Here is a 22,447-nt window from a genome sequence, read left to right as displayed (position 1 = left end):
AATTTATTGGTTCAATCTCATTTAAAATTAGCGAGATATTATTCATTTTGTTTTTGTAAGCAAGAACTCATTTGTTCCAAAGAAACCTTAACTGCAAGTGTTATTTCTTGTGGGATGCTTTTATTAAGATTTTGCTAGCTCAGGTAAACTATGAATTCTTTGTTTTGCTTATCTTTTACAGTCATGATGTCAGTACCTATTACATGGCTTACTTTGTATCCGTTAGAGAGGGAGACTTCATAATTTTACTTAGGTTGGTTTGACATAAGCATAAAAGTACCCTTTTCGTTTTATATTTTTACTAGGGGTGTTTTTGATTTTAATGTTTGACAGACAACCTTTGCATATGTATATAATTTTATATATTTTTCAGGTAAGGATTATAAATCATAATTCTTTTTCTAGTATTTGCTCTTTTAAAATTTTTATATCTAAATCTAATTATTTAAAATATTTTTTAAATTTGATTCTTTTTTTTAATAAATTACCTATTCACCATTAGGAGATATTTTAAAAATTAGTTAGCCATTTTAGCATTCAATTGAAAGCCAGTTGTTTTCTGATATTTCAATTATACCATTTTTAGTGTTAACTTTATTAGCTTTCAAACCTTGTGTTGAAAGAGGAGAAACAGGGAACGAGGAATTAGTATCGTTGCTTTGGTACTATGTTTTAGAGTCTGCAAAATTCACTGCACCTGCTATAAAAAAAAATAAATTTAGTTTGAAGAATATGTCAAAATATTTTAAATTACTTTATTGGGTTGATTTCGACTGGATTATTTATATTTATTCTTATAAATCAGCTGACTAAGCAACAAATGAAACTTTTCTTTCTTTAGATGAAGCTATTGGAGCACAATTTACACTCTAAGAGAATGACTTAGAATTATTTCTTGTTTAAATCTAGGTTGGTGATTTTGTAAAATTAATTTTTTCATTTTATTCATTTCCTTAAAATGTAATTTATCTGTCAGTGACTTAGATTGATAATTCAGAAGTATCTTTTTGGATTTTTTATTTTATATTGCTGTTAATAGTAAATTGACTATTGCTAAGAGATCTTATATTCTTACTGCTTTAGACATTTTATTAACAATTATTATTACTGTTAGAGCTACTCTTTTTTTCTAGTAAAAAATTATGATCACCTTTTGCGCATAACTATGAGATACGATTAGCATATTCTAATTTTTATATGTTTGAATTTGTTTGCATCTCTTTAGGAGTTATTTATTGTGAATAATTTCTTTTGATTTAAGAGTTTTGCTAAATTTTATTTATATTTTAGAGATCTTTAATGCCATCACAATTATTTTGTGAGCTGATTTCTTAATTTTTTTAAATAAATTGACATGAAGGACTTTTTTCTCTTAAATTAACATTTTATTAGGATTGTTGGGATCTTATCCTAGGTTAGTGATAGTTATGAATATAAGATTCGTCGTTTTTATTCAGTGTCTGCGAATTTGTAGATAAACTAGAGTATTTTAAATTGCCATTTAAAGTGTTATCTCCTTTCATTTGTTTGTTCGTATTGTTGTTTTGTGATTAAGTAAACATTTAATTATCTCCATCTTTTTAGGTTTGTTGTTATTACGAAAAATATTACAAAGGTTTTTTAACATTGTGCAATGCTTATTTAGTATTGTCAAAAGCTTCTTATCTTTATTAATTATTTTTATTTATCTAAGACTCTTAAAGAGGATTTCTATATGTTTAGCTGGTATTAGCAATTGATATATTTTAATGAAGAGATGAAGTGCTCCTGTAAGATTTGAATGCATTATTTGAATAATCTTATTACGTTTTTTCACTATTTTAACTTAAGTAAGGATTAAATTACTTAGGTGTTAACTCTTTTGTGTTTTGTTGCTAAGGTTAATTTTTATTAGAAATTTATTAAGAATTTTAAGAAAAAGCTTGCTATTATTATGGTATGACAGACTAGGATTTATATCCATTGTACTGTAAAAGAGATTGCTATGATTTATTTTAATTTATCACATTATTGCATGATAGATCAAATCTGTTTCTTGAATTGTTATAGCCACTTGCTTGGCCCTAATTATTTAAAATAGATGACTATTTCAACTATTACGAAGTATTAGAATTTTGTTATAAATAATATTAGAGTTTTTATGTAGGTTTTGTGTTTTCTTTTTTATTATTTGTATTGTTAAGTTGATTGTCTTATAAGGTTGACATTATTATAGAGTTATCAGCCAAGTTTATTGATCTTGCTGTTGTTAAAAATATATTACTCATCCCTAAGCTGTTTTGTTAATTGCTTTATATATTTTATTATTCTTTATAAGTATTTGATTTAGTACTTTTTTGCTTTTCAATTATTGCTGTATTATTACTTTTATTGTTAGAGCTATTTATTAAATTAGGCTGGTTCTCCTTATTGCAATCACTGAGATCAAGTTTCATTGAAGTCAAAGACTTTTAATTTTTTAGGTTAGATATTCTCTTGTTCTTTTTTTAACTTGATTAAGATTTTTATTAAAGATGAATAGGTGCATTAAATCTTGGGGAAGTCCAGTCAAGAAGTACTTTGTTAGGAGTAGACAATTTATTTTGTTAGTTAGAAATAGCATCAGCTCCTTAGTTAAAAATGATAATGCTTTGCTTATGCTTTTTTTCATAAAATTTATGTGATAGAACTTATTCTATTGAAAAGCGAGAATTTTAATCCCAGTTTAGAGTGTTTGAAAGTAAATCCTTAACATTATCTGAAATATTTTAAGGCAGTTACCACTTACCTTCCTTTATATTTTAAATAGTTTAAGAAGGATTTCCACTAAAAAATGGGAGATTGCCTGAGCAAAGTGCATATAAAATACATCCAAAACTCCAAATATCTGTTTTTTTCCCATATCCCTTGCTATTTAATATCTCACTATAAATAAAAATAAATAAACATTCTTTAAGTGATAATTTTAATTTATAAAATATTTTACGGAGATAAGTAATTTGCTGTCCCACACATAGTGTTGCACTCAGGGTTTTCATCATTAACTTTTGTTGCTAATCCAAAATCTGCAATTTTTATTTTTCCATTTGAGAGAAGAACGTTATTGAGTTTTAAATCTCTGTGCACTATATCTTTATCATGTAGATATTTAATTCCACAGGCCAGTTAATAACTAAAATCTAAGATTTAACTTTCGCTTAATCTATTAGTTCGTTATTAAGAAAAAAATTAATTGTTAAATTAAAATAACAGAAATATATTCAAATCAATAAATTATTTAAAATAAATTAATAAAATATTAAATTTATCTTTCAAAATATTTTAAATCAGCAGTAAAAATTTTACGGCTTGTTAATGTTTAGGTAATCTTTAATTTCTCCATTTTAAGCAAGCTCCATGATTAAGTAATGGTTTTAATCATCTTCAAAATGCTTAAATAATTTTATTATATTAGGGTGATCCAATTCCTTCTAAATCTATATTAAAAGAAAATAATCTCAATAAAATATACTTTTTAAATAAATGCTCATACTTTAATTTCTTAATCAAGTCTTTTCATAACATTCTAGATATCTTTTCTTTTTTTATCAACAACCTTCATAGCCTTTTATTTAGTATATGTTAATAGTAAGTATACATAATATTTTTTTGCTTCATTTGAATTCTTAAAAAGAATAAAAAGAAATAAATCTTATTACATAGCATTCCTTTGATTTAAAATCTTCTATTTTACAGACAAAGCCATTCGCTCCCTATCCAAGAGGTTGTATAATGTTATAAGACTAATTTTAATTAAATAATAAGTAAGAGAAATTCAATCCTTAAAAATAAAAATGAAGGATACTTTTATGTCATAATCCAATGATGCCTCAATATCCTTAAAAGAAAGTTCGTCTGACACTTAAGTGTAAATCATTAGGGGATATAAAAATTATTTTATTTATCTTTCAAAGTAAATTTCAGTAGATTCTTTTTTAGTGAGTACTCTTTTTGTTGCCTTGAAAGTTTTTTTATGTTTGCAAATTTATTATTAATAGAACTTGTTAACTTCTTTAAAATATATGGACTAATTAATTAATCAATATATAAATAAATAAATCACTATTTCACACAAACCTTTGAATAAATTAATTAAAGTTTGTTGCTTAGTATTTTCTTTTCAACGAATTTTATAAAAAATATATTGAATTCTTAGAATTTTTCTAAGAATTTAATATTAACAATTTCATTAAAATTCTTTAATGAAATTGATAACTATGTTTTAACTCTTTCTTGTATTTCATTCATTTAGAAATCAGTTTTAGGAACAAATCAATTTTACTGAGAAAAGTACTAATTGATTTTTATATGCTTGTTATATTATTTATTGCTTTACTAATTTTCCTATTAGTTTATTTCTAATTATTAACGAATAGTTAAGGAAAACAAACACGAATTTTATTCATTCTACTATTTTGAAATTAGAGCTGTTAATCTAATATAGAGGAAAGATACTTTCATATCAAATATTAAAAAATTTAATTGATTAAATAAATTAATTTTTTAAATAGTTAGATTAAATAAAAATAATTTTTCTATATACAGCTTGATATATATTTATAAAAATGAAAGAGTAAATACAATTTTATATATTAATTAATTAACTAACTAACTATTGTTCAAGTTTTAAATTAGATCATTTGTAAGGAAAATGATAAGAAAATATTTTTTCTACTTAATTTTATAATGTTTTTACTATTAAAATAATCCAATCGATTGTAGGTCTGTTTTCTATAAAAAAATAAATTATTAAAACAAATATAATTTTTAAAATGTTACTTACCTTTTTCATCTATGCAACGAAAGATTAAGCAATGGAGAAGGTTTATAATATGTTTTGGTCCGAAATGTCTCTAATAGTTTTTAACTAATCTTCCCCTTATATCTCCTCTTGAAAATTTCTCTTCAAGCTTATGTAAAGCTCCTCTTTTGAAATCTACAGGATATGTATCGAAAACTATTTCTGAAAGGACCATCCCAAAGCTAAATATATCTAAATTTTTATATGATGCCTATCTATCATTATTATTACTGTAAGGAGTGTAGGGAAGTGTTCTTCCTGGCTTGTAATTAGGATTTCCTTTCATTAAAAAATAAGACTTAAAAATTAATCTTTATTAATTATTGTAAAATTCTTTACCATTACATACATCTGGATGATAAGCTTCACCAAAGTCTATAATCTTAGCTAAATATCCTTTTGAAATCTGTTTATTTATTTATTATTAAAAACATTAAAACATCAGAAAATATAACTGATAATTTCTATATAAGGCTGATTAAAAAAAAATAATTTTTAAACAATTAATTGAATTAAATATTCATTATATAGCCTATCTAAAATTAAAAAGGCATTTTTAAAAATATTAAAAATAAAGTATATTAATTAAATTAATAAAATATGTATGAAATAATTTAAAATACGACTATATTAGCAGGTTTTAAGTCAAGATGAGCTACATTTTTGGATGTAAGAAACTGAATCCCTTAAGCGATTTACCACATAATATATAATTTAGTTATTAATGACATAGTTTAGCTAAACTATAATTTTAATATATCAAGCGATTTATATTGGTACATGTCCATAAAGAGGATATTTTAATATTTTGGCTAGTTTGAATAATAATATTTTGCAATGAACAAATTAGACTCATCTTTAATTTACTTCCTTTTTATTTTATGAATTAAAAAATAATTTATTTGGTGTGTTTGTTTTAAAAAAAATAATTTACAAAATATTAATTTCATGAGGAACTTTTTTCACTTAATAGTGCAAGTCTTCTCTATCTTTTTTAATGATAAACTATTTGCTTTCCCTTTTCCCATTCATTATATATTCTATTTAAAATATTTTATTGAAATTAATTAGTTTTATGAATTTTATCTTACCTAATTTGCCTTTTTATATTGAACCAAAACCTCCTTTATTAATCTGCTCTATATTTTAAATATCTCCAATAATTTCTATCTCGTTAAGTATTTTTAAATCATCTTTCTTTTAAACTATTTAGGATTGTCTTTTTATTTACTCATTTATTTCAGACTAATCTTCAAAAGTGTCTGGGTCAATTAACCACATCTTAACTTTTAAAAGTTGTAAATTAATTTGATTCAATGATAAAAAACTAATATCTGAGTATTAATTAAATATTTAAGGTAATTCTTCAAGCACAACTAGAATTAATTTTGTATATTATTTGAGTATGTGTATTTATTGATTGTATAGCTCTAGCATAGGTTTAATAGCTAATAAAGGAGATTCATTAAATTTTTGAAATGTTTCTTTCTCAAAAAAAAGTGCATCTTTTAGAGAAATCTATATAAATTTTTTATGTTTAAATTAATATCAGTCAGGATGGATAATAGTAAGTTAATTAAAATATATATTTTTTAATTTCTCCTATAACTTTTTCAATATCAATATTAAAATCTATTGATAATTAAACCAATGCAAACAAATAATTACTTCGCCATTTCGAGGATTCATAGCATATTTTGAAAACTTTTCAATATTGTTGATTTTATTGAGGCATCTTGTAAAAAGCAGCCTTATTTAATGATCTTTGATTAAATATGGTTTTCCATTACAGTAGCATAATGTGTGTTTGAGTATTATGGTAGATGAAGATTCTTTTAATATAATGAGGGAAAGATACCCAAAACTAGATATATCTCTTTTTTCATTTTAAAAAAACATTTATTTATTAGAATTTCTTAATATTATTTACAGTATTGGCGTATAAAATAAAACTTCGTTGTCATTTTCTTCATCTAAGATCTTGATTTTTATTTAAGCTTTTTCTATAAATTCTTTAAAAATTTATTATTTCAGCACTCCACTCTTCTTTTATGGCAGTCTAAATAACCTATTATTCATAAAATGTTTGATATTTAAGATGTTCTTGATTTATTGATTTATTAGAAATTCAATTCTAAATATTTAAATTTAATTTTATTTACGCTTTGCATCTCTAACATAAGCAGAATGCTAAAAGCCTACTAACATCTTAACATATAAAAATTGATAATAAACATCATAAACTGTAAATAGATGGCTTTATACTTAAATTATACTCAAATATTTACCTTTATTGTGGTTCAAATAAGTCAAATGGAGTTTGAGCTAATCCCTACATTTTAAATGTAAGCTTAATCTATTGTTTTTTAGCTTTTAGATTCTCCTATAAAGTTATAGCTAAGATATATAGTATAAATAGTAAATATTACTTCAAATATTGTATCAAATATAAATGATTAAATCATTCATTCTATATTTCTTTTATTTAAAATTATTATTATTTAAAATTATTGTATAATAAATAATAATTTATAATCAAATATTTTATACGAGAATTTTTAACATTCAATAAGAGAAATTAATATATTTATTTATTGGATTCAAATTATAATTAAGATAAATTTAAAACACTTTGAAGGATGCTAGATTTTTATGTTAAAGTATAAAACTTATACTTTCTGACTTTTCTAAAATGTTATCTAAATATTTGATAAAATTTAAAGCAAACCTCTATCTAGCTTTCCTTCATATATTTCTAAAACAAAGCAAAAAATTTTAGTTATATTCATTTATTTATTTCTTTAATTAAAATTAATTTAGAAATTTAACTCAATAGAACACCTAAAAAAAAATAAAAAAAAACAAAAAGCATATAAAAATAAAATCTAATGAAAAATTTTGAATAAAAATGAATTTTTTTATCTATTTAATAGTTTTATAATTTTTAATTAAATATTTAAACCAATTTATTCTATTTAGCTAAGCTTAATTATTTTATTGATTTAGTTATATCATTCATTTTTTAAATATTTTTGCCAATCGCTTTTAATATCATTATTATGGCTTTGCTTTCTGGCAGATTATTAATCAAATGTTTTTTATGAAGGCACATTCTCTTCGTTCGATAATATAACTTATATATCCTCCATGTTTAGTCCTAATCCCTGATGTTAATCACTAGTGCTTTTTATGTTATCATTTTAGATTTCTATGCTTTCATTGCATTCAAAATTTATTAATTCCACCTAGTTTTCATGCATTTATTATTATTGCTATTATATATGATGATCTGTGTTAGATTATTCTTGGAATATTTATTGGCCAGAGCTATGGTCTTCATTATCCTTAACACATTAGATCTGTTTTATTTATTAATTAATGCTGCTAGTTTTATCAGGGACTAAGGTATTATCATGTTACTATATTTGCTAAATATTTTATTGATTCTCATCATTATTATTTTCTTGAATTGAATGAATTTGCTCTTGATTCTATTCAATATATTAGGTATTATTTTCGATTTTACTAAGATCCTATTTGGATTGCTATTTTTTTTGCTTGTGCTTCAGTATCAATTTTTACTGTTTGATATCAATGCATGTATTACTTTGCTGCTTTTCTCGATATGTTGAAGGTATATTTTCTTCATGTTTTCTTTCTAAGTTATTTAATTAGACTTCTTATTCATTATCAAAGTATTACTTATTTTCTCGTTTAATTTAAAATTTTTCTTAAATTGTTTCTTCGCTGCTTTCACTCTCTCCGAATTCAATAATTTTTCTATTTTAATCTATTTTAAAGCTACCAAAACCTAATATTTCTTAATTTTAATGAATTTAGCTTGGTTACTAATCTGTCTAACTCAGCTAAAATTCCTAAGTTTTACTTTAATGGATATTGTCTCCTAAAGGGATTACTCCATTAGAATCAGTTTAAATTACATTTTTTGAATTAAATTATTTTGCCATTTGATCTTATATATTGTATTTTATACTAGATGCATTCCTCTTTTTATTAAATATAATAATTTTATAATTTTTTTTGATATCCTAGCAAAAGGGGTACTACTTGGCATTCTAAAATGAATCCTAAACTTAGTCATTTTAGTTTTCTATATCTATATGCATCTCTTAATTTGCCTTGCTTTATAACGATAAGTCATTTTATTGTTATTATTATTAAAGTTCTTCTACTTAGTTATTATTTTATTGAATGTATTATATGTTGTTATTTTATATTTGTTAATCCTATTGCTCATATTATTAAGACTAATTTTAATTTTATTGAAAATTTAAATATATTTGACCTCTTTCACCATTAACTTAATGTTCTTAATTTTACTGCTAAACGTCTATTTCTATTTAAGAATTAGAATTGTTTTAATCTAGTTGTTAATCTTGCATATATTACTGCTGTTAAAGGTTTATAACATTATTTTATTACAATGAAGGTAAATGGGTCTTAAAATAGTTCAAATTTGTTTAAAAAGTATACTCGAATCCTTTGGATTAAGAGATCCAAAAATAAGCAACTATGATAGTTAGGCAATAAGAAATAATAGAAGTGAAATAAACTCTTTGGTGCTATTTAGAATTCTTGGATTATTACCAATTTTCTGATTAGTTATTAGAATAAGCGAATACAAAACACACTATAATACCTGAAATAAGAAATATAATTTAAAGCTTTTAAATTACTGTTAAGCTTTTTCTCTTTCCAAAGCTTCTTAAAAGATTTTAATAATGTCTAATTCTATTTTATTCATTTTGTGCTTGCTACCTTCTTTGCCTTTATTAGTTACTACTTTGTTATAGTTTTTTCAAGGTAGGATTACTTTTATATTAAGAAAAGTAAAAAAACTTTTTAACTTTTTGATAGAATAAATAAATAGATAAAAAAAATAATCTATGAAAATCAAAAGATTATTAATTAATTTCATGATAAATATAAGCAATTAATTAATTAATAATTCAAAGTAATTTTTTCTTACTCTAAAATGTTATGCTAATCTGCCCACTTAAACCATTTTATAGAATATTCATAATTACAAATCTCACATTTCAGAGACTTCTTTTAAATTATCCATGCTTGCCTTTTATATAAAAAGATAGTGCATTCAATAAAAAAGAAAATAAAAACTATGTCTATAATTAAAGATTTATATTAAAGTACAGGCATTCAACGTGTACATATTTCATGCTCCCTGAACACTTGCATGGCATGCATACAGCGCTATCTGGTGTTTCACTGTATTAAATTATAATAATTAAATTAAAATATTTCGACTTTCTATATTAATTACCCCTAATCAAGGCAGATTCTACACTTAAATTGCTGCTTTACTTCTTTTGCTAAATTTATAAATTGACATAATGTTTTTAGTGAGCATTTGAACCAAATAATGTTAATTAAAAGTATAAATTATACAAAACACTCATTTTATATTTTCAAAGGCTACCTTCAATAACAATGGAATGGTCAGTTACCAGAGTATTTTCATTTTCCTTCACTGTTGGCTTTCTTTTGGAAATTTCAAAAATGTTTGTTTATTTCTTTTTAAAAAATTTTTATATCAAAGATGTAAAAACTTAAATCATTTCTCTTATCTGTTAAAAAAATAATTAGTTAATTATATTAAACCAAAAATATTAAAAGCAATTGGTAATACTCAATTTACATATTTTGTTTTAATATTGCTTAATAACTATGACAACAGTTTTTAATTATTTAATCGTTAAAGCGGATGTCTTTATTTTATTTTATTTATTACTTTATAATTTGGATCATATTTTTATAAACAAAAATATGTTTGCTAAAAATTAAGTTTTTTATGTTTGACATTAAATAGTTCGTGAAATACTCATAATATTTTATTTAAAAACCCATAAAAAAGATTAATCTTTTTTAGTTATTAATATAGTTATTGAAGCTATTAATTAGTAGAAGGGGAGTATATTTTCATAGAACTATCAATTTCTCATGAGTAGCATACTAGCTTTTAATTAAGCTAAAATCCCTTCTTACATAAGTATTGACCTCCACTGAGGAGATGGATCTAACAAGATCGTACAGGGAAAGTCTAAACTCATCTCTACAGATACGGGTCACACAAAATATTTTTTTCAATCAATTTACCTATGTACAAATAAATTTGCACTTAATTTCTCTTATAGATTTTTAGTTGAAGTCCTTCTAAATATTATTAAGAAAATCAAACCTTTTCAAAATTAATTCATTCTAAATAAGGAATAAAGGAAAAAAGCAAATAACATATTATAAAATTTATTAAAGTGCATCACACAGAAAATATAATCTTTATTATAAAAGTTTAATATTAAATAATTACTTTGTTAATTAACTTAAATGACATTTTAGTTTTATTATGAAATGAAATAATTCATATAAATTATTATTTTAAAGCAAAAATATTTTTAAATGTAAAAATATATAAAACAATAATAATAATAATAATTGTTTTAGTTTGTTATCTTTTGAATTTTTTATTGTGTTATTTAATATACTAAGAATATATCAAAAGTAATGTAAATGCTTCCAGCACAGCCATTTTGATTGACATTTAAAGCAAAATTAGAAGCCGCAATTTGGCATTGTGCATGTCATGTGATTACAACCTCCGTTACGGATGATGATAGCTTTGCATTTTGGACATTAGCACATAGTATCCTTATCAAAAATAGCCAATAAATCAATATCCATACCTTAATTTTACTATTTCCACTTTTTAAACTCTGAGCAATTTTTTCCTCTTTTTGATCCTTTTATATGTGCATCTTCACATCCTTTTAAGCATGATTTGTATTTGCAATTGCTGCACTCGTAAAATTAAACTTTATTTTCATCATAGCTAAAGAAAGTAGTGCATCCAATTATTTCTACATCATCTGATAACTATGGAGGCATACCCAAACGCAGTAAAGTAATTGTTTCCTAATCAACATTCAAAATATTATTAGTTTGTTTATTTCTCATTTGGAAACCTGGACAAAGAGCTATTTTTTCTTTTTTAAAAGTGGTGTGAACAAGCTACATTCTTATCATACGATTAAAAAGCATTTAGTTCTCAGGTGTATTCATTAATCTATCAACAGTATAGTTATTAATTATAGCAGTGCATTTATCTTGAGGACATTTAAAGTCTTCATATCTAAATTTATTTTAGTTAATGCACTAAATAATATAGCTGGTTAAGCATTAAATACAAAAGATATGATCACAATCAAACATAGCGATACCCTCTTCCTCCAGGTCATAATCAACTATACAAATACCACACTCAAATTATTTTCTGTTAGACCTTACATGGGTGAGATAGCCATTATTTTACTCTAAAACTTCATCCATTTAGAGCTTATAATTGCAATGATTGCAATTTAACTAAAGATCTAATTTACTTTTCTTTTCAAGCTACTCGTCATATTATTTTACCGTCTTTGGGATTGAATCTTAAAATATACCTTAGTATGTTGTTGCTAAACATATCTTGCTTATGTAATGACCGCACTTTGCTTGAAAGTATTAATAAGTATCAGTAAAATATTTTGGGGCTATAACTTAATGAGAATATGAGTTGATTGGATCTAAGCACAAGCCACACAAACTATTTTAAATTTCTTACTATTTTTTCAATTCTTCGCTTTTTTATTTCTCAATTAATTGATCATTTTACAATTTTATTTCCTAATTTTGATCATGCTATTATAATTCCTTATCAACCTTAGTTTCTTCCTTTTCTTCATCAGAAATCTACTTTTCAATTTTATCAATCTAAGGAGTATTCATTTGATTAATTTGTTTTTACAATTAACAAATTTTTATTTTTGGTTTCTTTTCACAAAGTAATTAAATTTCTTTAATACAAGAACTAAAAAAAACTAAATCATTTTGATTAGCATTTCCTGACAAAGCTTGGCTTAAATTTTAAAAATATTTTAAATAAGTAGGATCTTTATTACTTTACTCAAACTAATTGGTTTAAAATTTCAACTAACTTTAATCAGTTGTAGAATAATCATATGATTATCTATTCTAATAAAGGTTTTTAAAATTATTATTATTTTATGATTATAATCGACTTATATTTATATCACTATTTATAAAATTTTACCTACTACTAACTTATTTTTAATTTTAACTAATCTATGCTAATTATTATATTTACGCTTGCTTTATTTAACTTGCAAGTTGTTCATAGCTAAATATGAAGTTGTAACTTTTAGAAATCATATCATACAAATTAGTTTCGCTTTATTATGATTCTTTTTGATTAGTTGATTGAATGATTTAATATTAACTTTATTAAGAGTAATTAGGATTATCCATTTTAAATACTATTTATGATTCATATATACAATGGGACCCTTATAATTAACCTTATTCCGAGTACACTGATTCCCATCCATTAGAATTTTTATACTAAGAACTCATATAATATTAATAATAATTTATTGGCTGGTTTATTGGTCGGTTTTCTATATTATTTGCTTGCTCTAAAATATAATTATGTTAATATATACGAAATTTTTAATTAGAATAAAATATTCAAAAAAGCTAATTTGGCTTTTAACTTGATAAAGTCTTAAATCAAAGATAAAAATAAACATATTAGAAACACACAAAATGAAAAAATTTTTTAATAATAGATTTAAACTTAAAGGGTTTGAATATAAGTATTTGCTAACACTAAAACCAAATCAAAGGCTATAAAATCAATGAATATTTGTAAATAACATTTATGTCTTTAAAATAATTATGTTTTAAATTGACTATTTATTGATTATGAATTTTAGAATAAAGATTTACTTATTAGAATATTTAATATTAATCAAATTATAATAAGTTGAATAGATAATTTTTTATTTTTTTAAATCTTGGAAAAATTATTAATATTCTAAATTGATTTACAGCTTGCAAGCATATAAAAAAATTTAAATATAATAATAATAAAGAGTGTTTAAAGAATTTTTTAATTTTTATATGTCTCAAGACACCTAAAAATTATTAATAGTTGGAAAAATACATGAGAAAAATAGCAGAAGTTAGAAGGTGCTCAATTAAAAACTTATTTATTTTTAAAAATAAATAATAATAAAAACTATTTTGTAAATTTTTAATAAAAATAAATTTTATTTTTTGTTTGTAAAAAGAAGTTAACTTAGCATAAAATTTAAACTCATCAGATTTATTTTATTTTTAAATGCAAAATACAAATATGTTTTTCTACCAAAAAAATAATTTATTTATTTGATTTTTTTAAATATGTATAGATTAAAATATATATAATGAGTAGATTTTACATAACTAATATATAAAAAAATAATAATACTTCTCTTATCTCAAACAAAATATTAAAAAAAACCTTACATCAATCAATAACAGATTGTTTTATTTTATAAAACTAAAATATTTGTAATTTATTTTTATTCTTTCTAAATTCATTTTCTGAAAATCTGACTAATAATAAGTTTTTAAACAAGTACCATTTTATAATGAATATTTTCAATGTTTTCCGCAAGGATGATCAGCTAAACATACACAACAAAATTCTTTACCACAGCCAGGCCTCCTGCAAGTCATATGGTTACATCCTCCATTTTTTTAAATATAAGATTAACATTTTGGACATTGGAAAAGCTTATCTCTTTAAACTAATTTTTAAAATTCTTAATCGACCACACTATTCTCTATTAACCATTATTTAAATTGTTCACAAGTGAAACCTTGGTGAGTTTTTTCACACCCAAATAGACAAAACTCATACTAACAAATATTGCATTTAGTTTATTTCAGATTATCCCTTTAGTCGTATTCCCACATATTTTAGCATTCGTGTATAGTAAAACCACTTGGTATGGAGATTTTCTTCATTCTAAAGTCATCTATTTGATTTTATTTCATAATACTTAATTCTTTTGAATTTTATGATTTAAGCAAATATCCTGGGCATTTTATGAGCTTGAAATTAGGATCTCTTTCGTAATCTTTGGCTCTAAAATCTATCATTTTTTAATAATAAACTTCGTTTTCATCCTTTAATAGATCTTTGATCATGAATGTATCTAAGAAAGAACCTTATTTTTTGCATGAATTTGGACAAAAAATTTAATTTTCATAAAATTCGCCATTTTTTATCTTTTATAAAGCATATTCTCTCAGACAGTCTTCACAAAATTAGCAACCACAATTTAAAGTTCTTCCTTCATTATTGATATTTTTCTCATCCTAGCAAATGTTGCATGTAAATTACTTATTCATAGCTTATTATTGCCTCAATTACCTATCCTCTTACTCAAGTTTTATAGCTTATTAATTTAGCATATATTGCTCTCTTTATTAAATAAATTATGTTGGAACGGATTTTCTAATTTAACTTGTTGTTAGCAATTATTAACAAAATCCGCATTCTATATATGCATTTTCAAAGTCTAAATTTGGACAATTTTAAATCGCAATTTAAGAAAGACACTTTAGATGGTAAACATGTCCGCATGGTAATGTATTGTATTCATCCATTTAATATTATTTTATATCTATCTTACAATAAAAACATCTTTAAAATTACAAATCTACTAGTATTATATTTGCTTTAAGCTTGCATAATTGTTGTATCTAGAGCATTGCTTAGGTAAATTCTATCAATTATATTTAATTTTTATTGACGCATCTTAATATATCAGTTAATTATGGAAAATATAAGTCCATTTTTTTAAAAAGTTAAAAATAAGAAAGTTAATCAAAAATTTAATTTATAATTCCTACTTGTTATTATAATATTCACTTTCTTTTTTTGTGTTTTATTTTAATTTAAATAATAAAATTCTTTTATTTATAAAAATTTTATAGACATTCTTAAAGAATTTAAATGATATGAAAAAATTGTTATCAATTATTTTATTTTGAACATTATTTTAAATCATAATCCACTAATTAGAATATTATCTTTTTTGTTTGAAAAAAGGATAAATTTCATTGAAAGCAAGAATTAGCCTTAAATGGCAAGAAATTTAATTTTCATTTAATTATTGCGTCTTTTTGGGTATTTAAATTTATTTTTTAAATTATATTTGATAAAATTTAATAAATTAAAAATAAAGATGTTATTATTTTATTTATTTATATATTGTTTCATGTTTTGGTAATGGGTGTTAAAAGTAAAAAAAAATTAGGCTCATTTATGAAAGTTCTAACTAATATTAGCAATAGATGATAAAATATTGTTCATACAATTAGAAAAATAAAATATATCTATCATCCTTATTGATTATTAAATATCATAATTAAAACATAATTGTCATTATTTTACACACAAGGACTCCAATAAAATTTATTATAGACCTTTTGTTAATAAATAATCAAACCATAATAATAAATGAATGAAAATTTTAATAGAAAACAAAATATAACATAATATTTATTTATTTATTTAAAATAATTAAAGGATACATTATACTTTTATTTTGTTTGTTTACTTTTTTTTAATGTAATAAAGTATTAAAATATATGAATAAGTTTGATGGAAATGATGAAAATGATAGGCAGGTAATTCTTTGAATTTTAAGGAAATTTAACAATTTCTCAAAGTATATACATAAGATCCTATAAATGGGGGTTGTGAGGGGCACCAATGGGCCTTTCTATTCAAAATAGTTTTGAAGAATATTAGTAATAAAACCTTTGATCATATTTAATCAAATATTTTAAGATTGAATTGATTATAAAAGGGTATTGAATTTATTATTTTTAAACTAATTTGCACACTTATTGTTAAGTTAAACTAGTTAAAAATTTTATTTTAATGAAATAAAAATTGTAAGATTAACAATTTTATCTAAAAAAATAATTTTTGAATAATTAGAATACAAATACTAAAATCTATAAACCATTAAAAACAAAATAATCATTTTTTTCAAATTATTTCTTATTCGTATTAATCATTATTATTTAGATTATTTTAATCATCAATTTGAATTTATTGATAATAGTTTTAATGTATTTCTTAATTGTTGTTATTTTAAATTTTATTATATTCTTCAAAGCATTTGCATTTAGGCTATTCTTAGTTTTCATCATTTTTAGACTCTCGTTAAATTTCTCTGAAACATCTAAAGCATTTAACACTATTGGTAAGAATAACAGAACCATCGACCTACTTAAAGTGTAAAGTAGATGCTCCAAAATTTTTAACAACATCATTTAAATCTATATTAAAGATATTAATATTGTCATTATATCTATCAGCATTAGGACACTAATTAATTGCATTATGAATATCTAAACAACCATTAACGCAAAATTAAAACTAGCAATTTTCATCTTCACAAGTGATCAAGTAGCAATCGTTTTCTGGCTAATTTTCATGATCTGGAAAAGGTTTAATATAAGATTCTAAATACTGATCATACATATTTTTCCTTTCTTTTTTTTCATTTTCACACTAAGTTTAGTTAACGATTTACTCAAAGAAGGCTTTCATGTCTAACTACTTATTTCTAATGACTTAGTATACCCTATTGCAGCACTAAATGCTTTCCTAATCATTAAATTATACTGATTTAATTGCTTTTAGATCTGGTAGAATGTTGCTATTTTCATATATAATTTATTACTCTAATTAGTGTATTTCTTTAATGCTGTTGATTATATCTTATCTATTTTATAATTTTATTCCCAGGCAATTTTATTTAGCTAGCTTATATACACCTCTGCACCTGACAAATTGTATTTCATTTTTTATTTTGCTAAGTTCTTCTATCAAAAATTTTTGGTGCTTATATTTCATATACCAGTTAAATTTGCTTCCTAATATTACAAATATTTCTTAAAATGTAAGTTCACTTTTGCAATTCTCAGCTTAACAGCATAAATTATAATCTTCTTATAGAATCTATTTATCCAAAACTTTATCACTCAAGCAATTTTGACAAAAAATATGTTTGCAATTGGATAATTTGATTTTTTTTTTTGCAATTTAAGGATTTTCTTCATAATTTTTAATTTCTTACAAAAATTCATCGTCTTTATCAAGATCACATTCAAAAATTTAATGCTCTGCCTACCTTTTAAGCCATAAAAAGTTACATATTTAGCATGAGCCTAATTTTTTCTTTTCTTCAACTATCTAATCATAAACTTAGTCTCTCACTTTCTAGCATATTTAATTTAGCTATTAAATATAATTAATTTTTTTTGCATTAATCTCTTCGCTAAAGCAATCTTATGAATCACATCTTAAACAAACTATTTAAAAAGTTGGTTTTAATTTAGCTAATTAATCATAATCCTCCGTTCCTTCAATTTATTTTTTTTAGACTTAGAAAGAATGTTCAATCGTTTACAATATACAGTCTTCATGGTATGTTTACTAACACTTCTTGCATTTCAAATATTTAACTTAATTTTAATCCTATTAATCTAATCTATCGTTATAACCTTAGCAAAAAATGCATATCTTATCTCCTTATAATAGTTATAATTGTAATTTAGCACGGCTTTGGCATAATTTTTTTATTTGAGATATAGATTAACTCAATTAAATCAAGTTAGGACTCAAACTATTAATACAATACTTTAAATCATTTTCAATAGTCTAATATTTATAATTAAAATAAATAATTAAAATAAGGCTTCTATTTACATATAATAAATTCTTTAAATAAGCCTAATATCTAAATATATTTTTATTCCACATTTACCTTTTTCTAAATTGTCTATTGCTTGATCATTTCTATATTTACTTTTCCTATCTTTCAATTTGCTATCGCGTTTTAATAATTTTGTTCAAAAAGTTTATTAGAATATATTATTAAATTTTTAGATTTACATTATTTTCTTAATTATTAAATAGCAAAATCATATGTTAAATATTCTAAAACAAAAATATTAATTAATCAAAGCATAAATAAGGAAATAAATAAATGAATTAATCAAATCATAAATAAATTAATTAATTGAATGATATTATTGTTTTGTTTCTTAATTGAAAATTAAAATATCAAGATATCCTTTAAAAAAATTAAAAAATAAATAAAATTTACTAAAACATACATAAATACATTATCAATCATTCAATATCTATCGAACATAAATAATATCAATTTTATTAATACAAATCATTGTAAATTTTAGAACTTAAAACAATCACTAACATAAATACAGCTTTCCTACCCAAGTTCACAGCCTGGACACTCACATTAAATTTATTGATCAGGCATCAACTCAGTCAATTGTACTTTAAAATCTTTAATTAATTCTTCAAGGCAGTTTAAATGAAATGTATGCCCACATTTTAGAGTAAATATGGAGGATTTTTATTAATGCTAGAAATCAAATTTGTTGTTAAATAACTCAATTTCTAGTTCTTCTTTTTAAAATTTACCAAAGCAATAACTGCAATAAAATGATCCAATTTTTTTTACACTTATATCTGCTTAAGCTCTGCAAAGATATTTAATTGCTTAAATGGCAATCAAATTATTTTCTTAAGAATTTCTATCATTTAAGCCAACTAGATAACTATTTAAGCAAGATATTATGTAATCATGCATCTATTACTATTGTTAAGGCTCTAAAGAATATATTTATTTGCATTAAATAACATATTGCTTTTCGTTCTCTAAATGCTATTTAAATTATTATATATCACCCTAAAAATCTTAGTTTTACAAATTACTCAGCATTCTTTCTAAATTTTTAATAATTAATACAATTATAAATTATTATACGCTCTTATTTTCAAAGAAAAAGTATTAATCTGCTAAATATTCTAATTGAAAAATATTGATTTTCAATATTTTAACTTTTTTTTTATAATCAAGAAATCACAAAAAAATATAAGAAAAATAAAAAATTCTTTTTCATTTGTTAGCCTTTGATTAAATCAAGTTCCTAAAAATATTATATTTGAGCTTATATATAAATACCTAAAAAAATATATTTAGATAGTGTTAATTTTTTAATTTATAATCCTTTATTATTTTCAAATTTGATATTTATATACATTTATATTATTTTCTACTTCTTTTTTATTTAATTTATTAACTTTAAATTTTAATTCTTTTCTTATTTAAATTTTTAATTTTCACTTTTCAATAAAAAAAATAGCTTGAGTCTATCATAGCAAGCTTTTAATAGATCTTTACAATTAGAGTTATGTGGTTTTCTTAAAGAATACTTATTTTTGAATGAATGAATATTTTTATGACTTACTGAATGTTAATACTATCCTTGGCTTACTAAGGATCTAGTTCTATACTCTTTTTTAATGATATAATTGCATGTTTGTACATTTTTTTACTCTTATAAAATATATCTTTTTTAAATACGTTTCTTGAAACATATAATTGAATGTTGCTCCTTTTTTTTCTACAATTAAATCTCCCAGATCTTTATGATCAAGTTAAACAGCCTTATAAAAGAATTTAATTGTCTCATCATTCATTTTTTTTCCCAAAAATGAATTTCCTAGCTATTTAAATGCCCAGTCATATTTAGGATAAATTTAAACAGCCTTCTAGAAGGATGTAATTGCATTATCATACTTTTTTTTTCATTAAATAAATATCCAGCTGTCCAAATGCCCATCTGTATTTAGGATCAATTTAAACAGCCTTCTTTTAGAATGTAATTGAATCATCATAAATTTCTTTTTTCTGAAATGAAAATCCCAACTCTCCAAATGCCCTACTGTTAGGATCAAGTTAAATAGCATTCTAGAAGAATATAATTCCATCATCAAACATTTATTTTTTTCTGAAATGAATATCCCAACTGTACAAATGCCATGCTGTCTTAGAATCAAGTTAAACAGCCAACAGCCTTTTATAAGGATTTAATGGCATCTTCATACATTTTTTTTTTTCATTAAATAAATATCCTAGCTGTCCAAATGCCCAGCTGTCTTTAGGATCAAGTTAAATAGCCATCTAGAAGAATATAATTGCTTCATCATACATTCTTTTTTCAGAAATGAAAATCCAAGCTTTCAAAATGCCCAGCTATTTTTAGGATCAAGTTAAACAACCTTCTAATAAAATTAAATAGCACTATCATTTTTCTAATATTAATATATTTTGCCAATGATTTGATAAGATTTAACTAAAAGGAATAGCAGCACTGAGTAGAGATGAATATAGAATATGCTGATTTTCTTTTAAGCCATAAGCTACAAATACTGTATTCTGAGCTAATGACATAACTGAAATTTAATATCCAAAATATAAAATACCATGATTTGAAACTAGCACATTACTTAATATATGCCAAAATGACAAGTATTATTAATAATTTTATTCTTGGGCTGAATTACATACTATTATCCATAGACTTGCTTTGTCCTTGCTCTTATTTAAAATATTTCTCCATTTTTACTTTATCAATTTTTTCATTTAATTGCAAAAACATTTATGTTTTCAATTTGGTATTGAAATTTGATTGATATTTTTTTAATTAACTATCATAGATAAGGTTATAAGGTTTAATGAATTGAATTAAAAAATTTTGAAAGCTAAATAAATTAAAAATATAAAAAGATTATTCTTAAAAAGTTGAATTTAAAAAATATTAATTATTTGATTTTAATGTAATTTTAATCTAATAAAATAAAATCATTCAATAATATTTTAAAGTAAAATTTTTTTCAAATATTAAATAAAATAAAAAAAAAGAAGATGATATTCAATATTTCATGTTATTTCTGTAAAATTATTGTTGTATATTTTAGTTTACAAAATCATATTATTTATAAATCTAAATAATTAAATAAGAAATTTACATTTGATTATTTGTATATCCTTGTTGTGCAATCAATGCTATTTATTTGATAAATATATTCATTAAGCTTTTAATTTTCTGCTTTTTATTGAAAATAATAAATAATCAAATTTATATTCAGATATACTTCTGAAGATAAATTTTATTTTTCTAGTTTTATAATTGCACAAATTTATAAAGTTAACCTTTATGTAAACAATTTAAAATAAATAGCTACATAAAATTAATTATTACTTTTAAAATAAATTTTAGTAAAAAAAGGTTATCGACACTGGGACTTCCCAAGCGGTCCCCCACCTTAGTACTAACCCAGCCTTAAGGCGCTTAACTTCGGAGTTCGAATGGGATCCGGTGTTTTCACCTTAGTATGGCCGATAACAAAATTAATTAGAATAAGCATGAATATATAAATAATTTATGATAATTTTTATATTAAAAATAATAATTAAAATTATTTTTTTATACAGTTATATAAGTTAAAAAATACTAAAAAATGAAAAAAGGTTATCGACACTGGGACTTCCCAAGCGGTCCCCCACCTTAGTACTAACCCAGCCTTAAGGCGCTTAACTTCGGAGTTCGAATGGGATCCGGTGTTTTCACCTTAGTATGGCCGATAACAAAATACTCATTACTATTATTTATTTAAAATAGAATTAAAAAAAATTTATAAAAAACTAAAATTTAAATAATCTCTCTCTAACTTTTAAAATCTATTTCATTTTTTTACTTTTAAAAATAAAATTATTTATTTATTTTTAGAAAAAATATTAAAAATACAAATTATAAAAAGGTATTATGGGTATAGTTAATTTTATGTTTGAAGTATTTGCTAAATTATCT

At 22.6% G+C, this 22,447-nt stretch overlaps 8 protein-coding genes across 8 annotated transcripts; 1 reads left to right on the top strand and 7 right to left on the bottom strand. All coding sequences in view use genetic code 6, as the record gives it.

Annotated features, from left to right (window-relative positions):
• Window positions 1-17: 17 nt before the first annotated feature.
• Window positions 18-4,036, bottom strand: TTHERM_00188850 (Serine/Threonine kinase domain protein; the record flags this gene model as incomplete). The annotated part of the gene is made up of 8 exons (XM_001016561.2): window positions 3,824-4,036; window positions 3,678-3,761; window positions 3,512-3,583; window positions 3,325-3,455; window positions 2,966-3,181; window positions 755-2,904; window positions 489-700; window positions 18-437 (listed from the first exon to the last, which is right to left on the bottom strand). Exons 1-8 carry the CDS (start codon window positions 3,893-3,895, stop codon window positions 18-20), a joined length of 3,357 nt encoding a protein of 1,118 aa, XP_001016561.2. The 5' UTR covers window positions 3,896-4,036.
• A 618-nt stretch (window positions 4,037-4,654) lies between these two features.
• On the bottom strand, window positions 4,655-7,157 carry TTHERM_000188849 (protein kinase; the record flags this gene model as incomplete). The annotated part of the gene is made up of 9 exons (XM_012797755.1): window positions 4,655-4,749; window positions 4,802-5,098; window positions 5,159-5,225; window positions 5,443-5,689; window positions 5,754-5,859; window positions 5,911-6,337; window positions 6,488-6,695; window positions 6,750-6,887; window positions 7,108-7,157. The coding sequence occupies 9 exons, from the start codon at window positions 7,155-7,157 to the stop codon at window positions 4,655-4,657; spliced, it is 1,635 nt and encodes a 544-aa protein (XP_012653209.1).
• Window positions 7,158-7,830: 673 nt separating this feature from the next.
• On the bottom strand, window positions 7,831-10,416 carry TTHERM_00188840 (RING-variant domain protein; the record flags this gene model as incomplete). Its single annotated transcript, XM_001016560.2, has 5 exons — window positions 7,831-9,652; window positions 9,810-9,911; window positions 9,992-10,066; window positions 10,122-10,170; window positions 10,278-10,416. The coding sequence occupies 5 exons, from the start codon at window positions 10,414-10,416 to the stop codon at window positions 7,831-7,833; spliced, it is 2,187 nt and encodes a 728-aa protein (XP_001016560.2).
• A 452-nt stretch (window positions 10,417-10,868) lies between these two features.
• On the top strand, window positions 10,869-11,186 carry TTHERM_000188839 (hypothetical protein; the record flags this gene model as incomplete). Its single annotated transcript, XM_012797754.1, has 1 exon — window positions 10,869-11,186. One exon carries the CDS (start codon window positions 10,869-10,871, stop codon window positions 11,184-11,186), a length of 318 nt encoding a protein of 105 aa, XP_012653208.1.
• Window positions 11,187-11,350: 164 nt separating this feature from the next.
• TTHERM_00188820 (Ibr domain protein) lies at window positions 11,351-13,264 on the bottom strand (the record flags this gene model as incomplete). The annotated part of the gene is made up of 1 exon (XM_001016558.2): window positions 11,351-13,264. The coding sequence occupies one exon, from the start codon at window positions 13,262-13,264 to the stop codon at window positions 11,351-11,353; it is 1,914 nt and encodes a 637-aa protein (XP_001016558.2).
• Window positions 13,265-14,335: 1,071 nt separating this feature from the next.
• TTHERM_00188810 (RING-type zinc-finger, LisH dimerization motif protein) lies at window positions 14,336-15,538 on the bottom strand (the record flags this gene model as incomplete). Its single annotated transcript, XM_001016557.2, has 1 exon — window positions 14,336-15,538. One exon carries the CDS (start codon window positions 15,536-15,538, stop codon window positions 14,336-14,338), a length of 1,203 nt encoding a protein of 400 aa, XP_001016557.2.
• Window positions 15,539-16,742: 1,204 nt separating this feature from the next.
• On the bottom strand, window positions 16,743-18,558 carry TTHERM_00188800 (tetratricopeptide repeat protein; the record flags this gene model as incomplete). The annotated part of the gene is made up of 2 exons (XM_001016556.3): window positions 16,743-18,422; window positions 18,529-18,558. The coding sequence occupies 2 exons, from the start codon at window positions 18,556-18,558 to the stop codon at window positions 16,743-16,745; spliced, it is 1,710 nt and encodes a 569-aa protein (XP_001016556.2).
• Window positions 18,559-20,367: 1,809 nt separating this feature from the next.
• On the bottom strand, window positions 20,368-20,787 carry TTHERM_000188799 (tetratricopeptide repeat protein; the record flags this gene model as incomplete). The annotated part of the gene is made up of 1 exon (XM_012797753.1): window positions 20,368-20,787. The coding sequence occupies one exon, from the start codon at window positions 20,785-20,787 to the stop codon at window positions 20,368-20,370; it is 420 nt and encodes a 139-aa protein (XP_012653207.1).
• Between the last annotated feature and the right edge of the window lie 1,660 nt (window positions 20,788-22,447).

The sequence above is a fragment of the Tetrahymena thermophila genome (genome assembly GCF_000189635.1).
Source record: "Tetrahymena thermophila SB210 genomic scaffold scf_8254638, whole genome shotgun sequence".
NCBI lineage: Eukaryota > Ciliophora > Oligohymenophorea > Hymenostomatida > Tetrahymenidae > Tetrahymena > Tetrahymena thermophila.
This window is presented reverse-complemented; position numbering and strand designations above follow the sequence as displayed.